This window comes from Humulus lupulus, chromosome 1, assembly GCF_963169125.1.
Source record: "Humulus lupulus chromosome 1, drHumLupu1.1, whole genome shotgun sequence".
In the NCBI taxonomy this organism is placed as follows: domain Eukaryota; kingdom Viridiplantae; phylum Streptophyta; class Magnoliopsida; order Rosales; family Cannabaceae; genus Humulus; species Humulus lupulus.
The window spans coordinates 45,949,237-45,959,462 of NC_084793.1; the positions used below are offsets into that span (position 1 = coordinate 45,949,237).

The window sequence follows — 10,226 nt, forward strand, 5'->3', positions numbered from 1 at the left end:
GCTATTATAACCCACCTATTATTAGTGATTTAATAACATCAAACATCTGGTAATCTTTTAATTCCCTTTACAATTGGTTAATTAAATAACAATTAGCTAGCTCTTATATATATATATAAACTTTTACCGACGACATTTAATATGTTCTCGGTATAAGTTGTATCGAGGACAATGTCATCAATATAGAGTGGACAATGTCCTCAGCACAACCAGTCCAATTTTTTCATATGGATGGGCTATACCGAGGATATTGTCCTCGGTATAGACTGATGGCTGTCGTATACCACAACAAATTTAACAATGATTTTTCTTTCAATACTTCCAATTATTTTTGTATAATAGCAAGCACAGATCGAACCCACGAGGACTATCGTTCACTTTATTATTCAATAATTAACACTAAAACTTGAAAGGGGATTTAGATTTTGAACTCAAAGTTAAATAACATAAACTAAAAAGCCAATAAAAATTGATATTACGATATTAAGAAACAGTTAAAGATTAATCTCCACCCTCAACAATCATTCCTAATCACTAATAATAAATATTATTCCAATTTCTCAATTAAACTATTAACCCCGCAGATAACGCTGAAGCAGACAATTATCTCAGTCTCCCTATTATAAGTAATCAAAGCGAAGCGCTCAATAATTAACTCTTTTAGTTAAGCAATAATCTATGAAGCATAAAATCTATTTAACTTAGATAAAGCATTAAGTCCTATGGAGACAAGTTAATCTAGGCAATAAATTAATGAAGCATATAATTCATTTAACCTATGTTCTATTTTTTATCACAATCAACAATTCTTTTGACATCACTATCAATTGCAATTTATCACTTACACTTAGAATCCTAAACTATTAGGTGAGTAGTAATTCTAAGATGACAATTGAATAATGTAAAACTTTAATTAGTTGGCCACCTAACAAGAAATCACAAAATTCATAACATTCAATTGGAAAAATAGAAACAATTTAATATTGAGAGAAATTAAAGAACAATATTTATTATCAACAATCAAGAATTCATGTCTTCGGTTTTGAATTAACTCTTAACCTAAAAAGAACTTACTCCATAATAGTAATCATAATCACAAACATAATTATAATTAAGATCAAAGAGATTAAGGGAAGAAAATAAACTAGATTGATGAACAATAGTGTTGTAGTCTTCTCTCCAGCCATTTCTGAGTCTTTTTCTCACCTAAACCGTAATAAAAAACCTAATATAAAATTAACCCTAATAATCTTTTATAGTCTCAATTAAATTATAATTAAAAATCTGAAAACGACGTCGCAAGCCGCAGCCTGGAAAATGCGTGCCGCGGCCTAGAACAAAATCTGTGCAGAAATTGGTCATGCAGGCAGCGGCCTGAAAAAACTGAGCAGCGGCTTGTCTGGAACAAAAAAAATCTGAAATGCCAATTCCATTTAAAGTGCCACGGCCTGAATTTTATAGGCCGTGGCCTATCTTCAATTTATTCATTTCTCAACCTTAGAAAGCTTGTACACTGCCACCACTTCAATATTTCAATCCCGAAAGCCTAGAATGCTTCAAAAACTTCATTTTAACCTTATCTCAGCGAGTCTTTTTCAGCCTATGATTCATAAACTACACTTGCCATCAAAATATCAGATTTATCATCATAAAATGCAATGTACAAAATATGTTGTAGAATCACGAAATTAAGTTAAAACTACTAAAAAATGCTATCATAACACAATCACAGCATGGAAAAACTTATCAAATATTAATAAAAAAATGACCTTATCATAGACTAAATCGAGAATTTTTTTTATATTTGTAATGTTTATTCACTTATTTATTTATTGATTTTTTTAATTTGAATTAAATATAAAACAGTAGAATAAAATTAAAACACTTATATTAAACATATAAATAAAAACATAAGAGTACGTTTGCTAAATCAAAATAAAGAGTTGTCCTAAACATGAAAATGTAATAGTTCATATCCATCGTAATAAAGTTCATACATAAGTCCTACTGACTCGGTGCTCCAACATCGGGATCGTCAGGTGGTGGTGGAGCACATTGAGATCCCGAGGTGATACAATGAGTCTGGATGTGCTCCTCTAATTGTCGAACACGCTCTCTCATCTCAGACATTTCTTCATCTCTAGTTTGTGGAGGATCAATAGTAAATGTTGTTCGGTCCCTTATGTTAAGGATACGTCCATATCCTTTCTGGTGGCCATGTCGTTTTCCGAAGACAGTTTGTACCAAAGATAAGTCGTCATCTTTAGGCGCACTCGAAACTAGTGTAGAACTCTCAGTATCAGTCGTTTGTGTCTGCTGTGTGTCGCGATATGCACGTAATTCCTCCTATGATACAATGTATAATGTAATTATGTATTGTAAACAAACAATTAAAAATTTGAAAAATGTTTAAAAAAACTTAACGTATCCAAGTTTTTTTTGCTGTCTTTGTCACCCACCATGTGCCTGATTTATGGTGAGTATCCATCCAACTATCCGGGATAGGCTCAAGTTGCCCAGTCTCTAAATTGCGCTGTCATGTACATATATTTTTATAAAAATAATAATTAAACATAAATAAGAAAAATAAACTTAAAAATAATTAATTAACTAACTTTTTTATAGTGCAGTACTGGGATTGACTGAGAACCTCCGTAGCTAAGCTCTTTTAGTTTATTCCTATTTTCCTTGTTGACCCCAGAACGTTTCTGCAAAAAGTTTATGTTAGTAATATATTTAATTAAGAGAGTTAAGTTTAGCAAGAAATTAATACCATAATTTCTGGGCGTCGGAAAAAATAATGACTTTTTGCCACTATACCTTAAATTAATAAGATTTAATACTTATTTAATTAACATTCAAGATTAATGTTTATTTTTATTAAAATTTGGTTGCATAATGTTAGTGTTAATTTTATTTAATCATAATTAAAAATATATTATATTACTTATCAATTCACTATTTATTAAATTAGAAATTTTATTGAGTACTTTTAATTCTATAAAAAATTTGGTAGCATAATGACTATATTTTCATGTATCCCAAAATTTAAGAACCTACAAATAACACATAAAAAAATATCAAGTTCCAGAACATACACAAAGTAATACAAATACATTGTAAACGACTATATAATTTATAATTATTAGTCTGAATTTTATTAATTATTCAATTTTCTATTCAAAATATCATAATTCTACTAAAAATTAACAACAAAAACAAAACATCAATATTCATCAACACTAAGAATAAAAAAAATAACAACAACAACAACAAAATTCAATTTAAAGAAACAAAACCCACTCTAATAATCAAACTTTATTAACCCAATTTAGTAATCTAACACTCAAATTATTTAACTCAATCTAAAAAATTAATACTCAAATATTATATTTCCATACAAACATATTTTTATAACTAAAAGTCAAATTAAATACCAAAAAAATAAACTATTAAATTAATAAATTTCCATACTAATTTTATTACTCACATTTATCATTAATAAATCCAACACAAACTAATTGCTAATAAATTAATTATTTATCCAAACAATTACACTAACTAAATCCTAAAGCTATATATGTATTTTACTAAAATACTGCACAACATTATATCCTAACAATTGGATATCACTAAACTTTTACCTGATTTTTATTTCTAATTATTATTCTTACCTATTATAAATCCATAATCAAATATTATATATATAATATGACAAATAACAATATATTAAAAATATTAAAAAAACTATACATAAAACCCCAAATATATTAAAAAAATCAAAAAACCATAAATAAAATTTGTGGACACCTGTAAAAGCGCTTATGAATAATGCAATACCTGAAAAGAAATAAAGAAAAAACCCCATAATTGGAGTAGAGATGGCAAAAACAGAAAAAAAAAATTAGATAAACTTATACACAAAATAAAATGAAATACATACCTTGATAGACCATATTGATGACTAAATCTTCTTTAGAAGGGAAGATTTCTAAAAAAAAATTAGCCTTTGGGGGCCGAAATCCAGAGAAACCCAAAAAATGGCGAAGAGAAAACTTTGAGATTTTTTTTTTTGTTTCAGAGAATGAGCTCTCTGTTTTGGGGAAGATGAAATATATAAAGGACTTCTACCAAGAACATATTCTCGGTATAAAGTCTTAGGTACATCAACTAAAATGAAAAATACCGCGTAGCTTTGACACAGTTCTGAAATGTTTATACCGAGAATATGTTCTTGGTATATTGTTATCGGTAAAACTATATTGCATATTGTGTTGGTGACCGATCCGAAAAACTCGTAGTGCGACATAGTAGTTTTTCTCTCATCTTTCCGTAATTTTTTTTCGTTTCCATGTAAAATTTGTGTTTATTTTTTTCGTTTTTTGTCTATTCGTTATCTACAGTGCACATGTGATTTTTGTTGATTTGTTGACACGTGATTGAGGGAGAGGGTTATGGTTTGATCAATCCAGACCAGCTTTCTTACTTGACATGGCACTGTTCACTTATACGTATAAGTTTATGTGACTCCTTCGACGTCATTCAACAAAACAATAATACAGTATATATTTATATAAGCCTAATAGACATGTGTACTAATAATGCCTGTAATCTTTCGTTTAAATTAATGATAACTTACTGCATGAATTTCAGATTCTGTGTCCACGTTTTTTAAATTTCTTTAGGCATTTTTAAGAATCTGTAATGCATGAAAACGCAATGCAAGAAGTTCAATACGGCATGAGATCTGTTTTTGTATTCTTTTGTAATCAAGGAATTCTAGGAGCTAGGATTACATAAATATTGTTAGTGATATCACTTTTCGTCATTCATGCAGCATTAATATTCTAATAAATTGAGGTTAGCAACATTCGTCTATATGTAAAAATATATATTGGTTCTCTAAAGAAAAAAAAATACTAGCAAGTAACATGGGTACTAGTGCCAAATTCTCATTACCTAATATTGCACTAGTTTGGTTGTCAGTGTCATGTGCATGATAAATACCTTATTATCAACCGAAGCCCATTTGCTGACAAAAATGGGAATAGAATTGTTGTTTTCCCATGTAAAAATTGATATTTGACATTTTAAAGTGAGCAACACTACAAAAGGAGTTATTCTTTAATTAGTTAGTCATAATTTATAATAATTATTAAATTAAATTGTGTGAAACCCGATATTAAATTTCATTAATAGCTGTATGTTATATTTTTGTGATGTTGAGCACTATTGGTTTCTCTTAAGAATTTTCTAAAAATAGAGAATTTTTAAGAGGCACCACAAGGATGTGACATTCTGCTATTGGTGCAATTTAATATCAAGTTCCATATATTTGAATTTCATAAGAATTATAGAATATCGCTAAACAACCATAAAATAACACATCATGTGATGTTGAACAACTTAAAATATCAAATAACAACACTCCTAAAATATCTTCATTCACTCTTCAAATTTGAAGGTTTTTTTTTTCAAGGATTTTAAATTAATGATGACAAATTGAGACGTACATGGGCCAATACTAAAGTTACCCATTGAAGAAGAAACTAATCTATCTGGTCCTTTTATAAAGCCCTTTTGGCTAACAATAAAAAATCAATAATATTTTAAGCAAAAAGACATTCCGTACGGTTTGGATTCTCAACATAATATTGCTAATTAGGATGTTATAAGGTGGTTAACATCACTTGCAGGGATAAATTTAATATTTAATTTGATTACTTTTATTTAAAATATTAAAATTATCAATTTTAATAATTTATAGAATATCACGTTAAGTGATGTCGAAAACTATATGGTGTCCCATAATAATATTTGAAAAAATAAGCCATTTTTTAATATTAATTGTTTTATTCTCTTTTCTTTCTCGTGAGTAGTGTAACAAGAATTTATATCTTATATCTAATTTAGTGCACCAAATTTATATCCAACAAATGAATGCATACTATTCTATTAGTTTTTATTGTTTTCGTTTAAATATTTTAAATAATGTAGTATGTATTTATTAGTAGTACATAAATTGAAAGACACAAATTAAATAAAGAAAAACCTCAGTTGTTTAACACTGTATATTTTAGTTGTGGAATTCATCAAAGAGTATATAATAAGCAATTTATGAGCACTACTGAAAGTAAAAAGGTGAGCTCTTGCCTTAGAAGACATAAATGTTGGTTTTTTTCTTATTCTTTTTTGTCTATCTATTGGTTTAAACATCCACCACCAATGAAGTACTCATTTTGGTCGGTTATATAAAATATTTGGTGTGCAAATCACTTGAGTAAATTCTAAGAAGATTAATGGTCCTCTCAGACTAAACTTTATGTCATCAAAGTTAATGCGGGAGCTTACAACATCACTCGAAAGTATGAGATATAAATTGATTTAGCTTTTCCTCTATAACTTTTAGCAAAATGCTCAGATGTTGGTAGTGAATAAATTATTACAAAATATAGCTAGAATTTCAGAATATCTACTTCTACCAAAAACATTAATTAATGAAGTCTTTATAAAATAGTGTACGGGTTAGTTAATGGTTTTAATGGAGGGTTTCAGAAAAGGTTTTGCTCTTCTGCTTATTGGTTGCTTATCCTCGGGCTGAGCCACTAGGTTTTGACCCTTTTAAAATATAAATTAACAAAACACCCGCACACACCATAAAAACGGTGGCGTTTTTGAGAAAGACAAGTCAAACAAACTAATAGCTATTGCTTTCCTTGCAATTTGCAAGTGAGTAAATATGAAAAGGAGTTGTCTGTATTCTGGTCCCTTGGTTTGGTTTTTCTTTTGGCAGCTTATGGAGACGGTTAGTAAACATTTGAGGATCCTTATCGCATTTTTTGCTTCTAACCGCATGATCTAACTCGTTTAAAATTTCAGAAAAAGAATATTTTTATCCTCTACCGCAAAAATCTTACAAACTACTTTTGTTATTTAATTTCTTTCAATAAGTCGAAAAATACACATTAGTAATTTGTTATTCCACACAATTAAAAGACACATAATTTGTCATAATTTTCAATCAATTTTTCATTTTTTATTTCTCTTTTCACAAAAATTTATTTGTGTGGTAGAGTAAAATGTGTATCGTTCAAGTGGGCATAAAAGATATCTCCTATTCTTTTAAGAAGAAAAAATAAAAAACTCTCTCTCTCTCTCTCTCCCTCCACTATTTTACTATAAATTCACAGCCGTCCCTGCCTTCTCTTCATTCATCACACTTCATTGAACTCGTTTTTCCCTCATTCGCTCTCTCTTTTTCTTTCTCTTGAAGCTAGTTATCCATCTTAAATTCACTACAACCAAAAATTGGGTTTTGTTATAAACATTGTCCTTAACCCCATTTGTGTTAAACTTTTTCTCTCATAAAGCTCCAAACATCCTTATCGTTTTCTCAATCCAATTCCAAATCCAAACCGGGACTCCCCTGTTTTTCCTCTGTCCCGGTTCCTTGTTTAAATTGTGGCCAACAAAATGTCCACGAGTGTCTGTCAAGGGCTGCAATCGTGCCTGGAGCCTGCCCTAGCCGAACCCAAAGTTCTAAGGCTAAAGCTGGCTCTTCCAAAGTCCAACCTAGCCCCATCATCACCGCCGGTGCCCAAACCCAATAACCCTGAACCTAAGCAAACTGATGGAAACGACAACAAAAACGTTGGCGCTAATGGCGGGTGGAATTTTCTCCAAGTTCTTTCCAATACCAAAAACGACACTAAAACAGATGACAAAGTGTATGTTCATCCTATGGTTAAGCGCTCCTCTGCGATGCTCACCGCCAAGAGCTTGGAAATGTGCACCGAAGGCTTAGGCAGCGAGACCGGTAGCGACTCAGGTGACAGCAGTGGAGACGAAATGTCTTTACTGTCGTCGTCGTCCTCGCCATTATCGTCGGTAAAGGGCAAGAAATCTGTTGGGACGCAGGCTGCGAAGAGGTATCGTAATTGGAGCTCTAGCTTCCCACCACCATTAACCTCCGTGAGTGGCTCTTCAGGTTTTCAGGTTAGACCTCACAGAGAAGATGGACGCCTTGTTTTGAGAGCCGTCATTGTACCTTCTACTAGGAGTTTTTTCCATGCCGAGCGAACCGACGGCAGGCTCACACTCCGATTGATGAGCTCTGAACCCGTAGAGGAGGAGAAGGAGGTGGAAGAAGAAGAAGAAGCAGCAGCAGAAGAAGATATTGATGAGGTTGAAACTGAGACTGAAATTGAAGGAGAAGAAGAGAACATTGATGAAGATAGTATAACAAATGTTTCTTTTTGGAGTGGAGACATGGATGATAATAATGAGAATAATAATGCTGAGGACGAAATGGTTAATGGGAAGCTTCGCAGACCAATTAGTAGGTGCAAAGAAGATGGGCGTGGGGAGAGAGTTTTGATGAACTGGGAGGCGCCGTTTTTGGTGGCTTCTTGAAGAGCTTCTGATTTACTATTACCTAGCTTATTATGATTAGGATTAGTAGTATTAATTAAAAAGTTAGAACTATTATTATTATTATGATGATGATGATTATGATGATAGTTATTAATCAAGCTTTTGTTTCTGCTGCTAGTGGGTTCCTTTTCTTTAAATATATATTAGATCATTCTATTTTGAAACTGCTTCCGTACCTTGGAAATTCGTAACAAGCTAATGGTAGTTATTATCGTTACCGAACAAGTTCCTATCACTCTTCTCTGTTTTGGTGCATGGTTTTTTTGGCTAATGTATTATCAACACTCTTTGTTCCCAAAACACCCTTAACAACATGCAATTTTATTCATATTGTGGCTACATGCAAAGGTATAAACAAAATTCGTTACTAATTAGTTTAGAACCGCATTTAATTATAAGGCAACTACCACACTACAATTTGACACTTTAAAGTGTGTCCTGGTCCCATGGAGTGATCTCTCTATTAAATGGGCTTGATCTCATGTTAGGACCATCTCTATTAAGAATGTAATATATATAGTTCAAAACTCATGGTCCAAATTTAATCTGCAAGATCGGTCAGAAACTTGAAAAAAAAAATGCAAAATCATCAGTCCACCATGTGTACGGCACTGCTATTCTGTGGAAATATTTTGTTAGAATATATTGCATTTGAGCAATCAAAACGACAACCGACACATTCTTACTGATTATATATATGGTCGCTTTCTAATAATGCAAAAATCTAATGTGTGTATGTATGTATATATTTGTGGTCAACGAATTTTGACAGGAAATTTACGTACGTGGCTACTAATAATATAAGAAATGAACTTTTATTAATACCATAACATTCCCACTTGTGAATAACAATTATTATTCTCTTAATTATGCTATCGTTAGCTTTTGTTTATTTAAACTCTTTTTAAGTTGAGTGGCATTTTGGAAAAAGTATGCATTATATGGGGTTATGTGTGGTTGGAGAAAGAGGTGAGTAGGAAAGATTATAGTTTAAGAAGGATGTCAAGTATAACCATATGTATATTTTATGTTGTTTAGTTTGGAATAAGAGTTGAAATGGTGACATGTAAATTCAAAGTATATTAACATAATGTATTCTAAAAAATATATTCGTTAATTTGTTCACGGTTACTCGTGACATTTAAAAAAATGTTATGAAAGAATATCGTTACTAAAAAATATATGGTATGATAAATACACTATAAACGACAACTTTTGTCTTTTGACTAAACAATAGTTTTTTAGATGTAATTTTATTTTTAATTGAGATTATAATTTTTATTTGAACAAAGAAAAAGTAATGGCTGTATTCTTCTTCCCAAAAATTCCTTCGGCCAAAGTGAGGGGTTAGAGCAAAGGACATTGCAAGTTGGAGGTGAAAAACGACCATGAGTACAAGTACCCAAATAACTGTCAGGAGTAAGGATCCAAAAGAGTAACATGGACATGACCTCATCGCTGATGTTCATCCATGTGCTCACTCATCTCTCATCCTCCAATTCCTTTGCAACTTTTCTATGTAATTCTCCTTGTGCCCACACTGTATACCATGAAACTTGGTGACTCTCGAGGGTAAAATGGTCAATTTCGAGTTACAGTATTGCAAGGCAAGTTGTGGTTAGTTTAATTACATGGGGGATGTGGGGTGAGAGTTTGGTTACTAAAATGCTTTATAAAGAGAGGGCATTGTCTAGTGGTTCGATGGAATTTGTCAAAAAAGTAAAATGCATATTGCATCACTTTGTCTCAACATCGATCATGTGCCTTATGAAACCCTTAAATTGGGTATAAGT

General features: G+C 31.4%; 1 protein-coding gene across 1 annotated transcript; it reads left to right on the forward strand.

The window, feature by feature from the left end:
• Window positions 1–7,206: 7,206 nt before the first annotated feature.
• LOC133791970 (protein FANTASTIC FOUR 1-like) lies at window positions 7,207–8,597 on the forward strand. The gene has a single exon (XM_062229881.1). It carries the CDS (start codon window positions 7,474–7,476, stop codon window positions 8,410–8,412), a length of 939 nt encoding a protein of 312 aa, XP_062085865.1. The 5' UTR covers window positions 7,207–7,473; the 3' UTR covers window positions 8,413–8,597.
• Window positions 8,598–10,226: the final 1,629 nt, after the last annotated feature.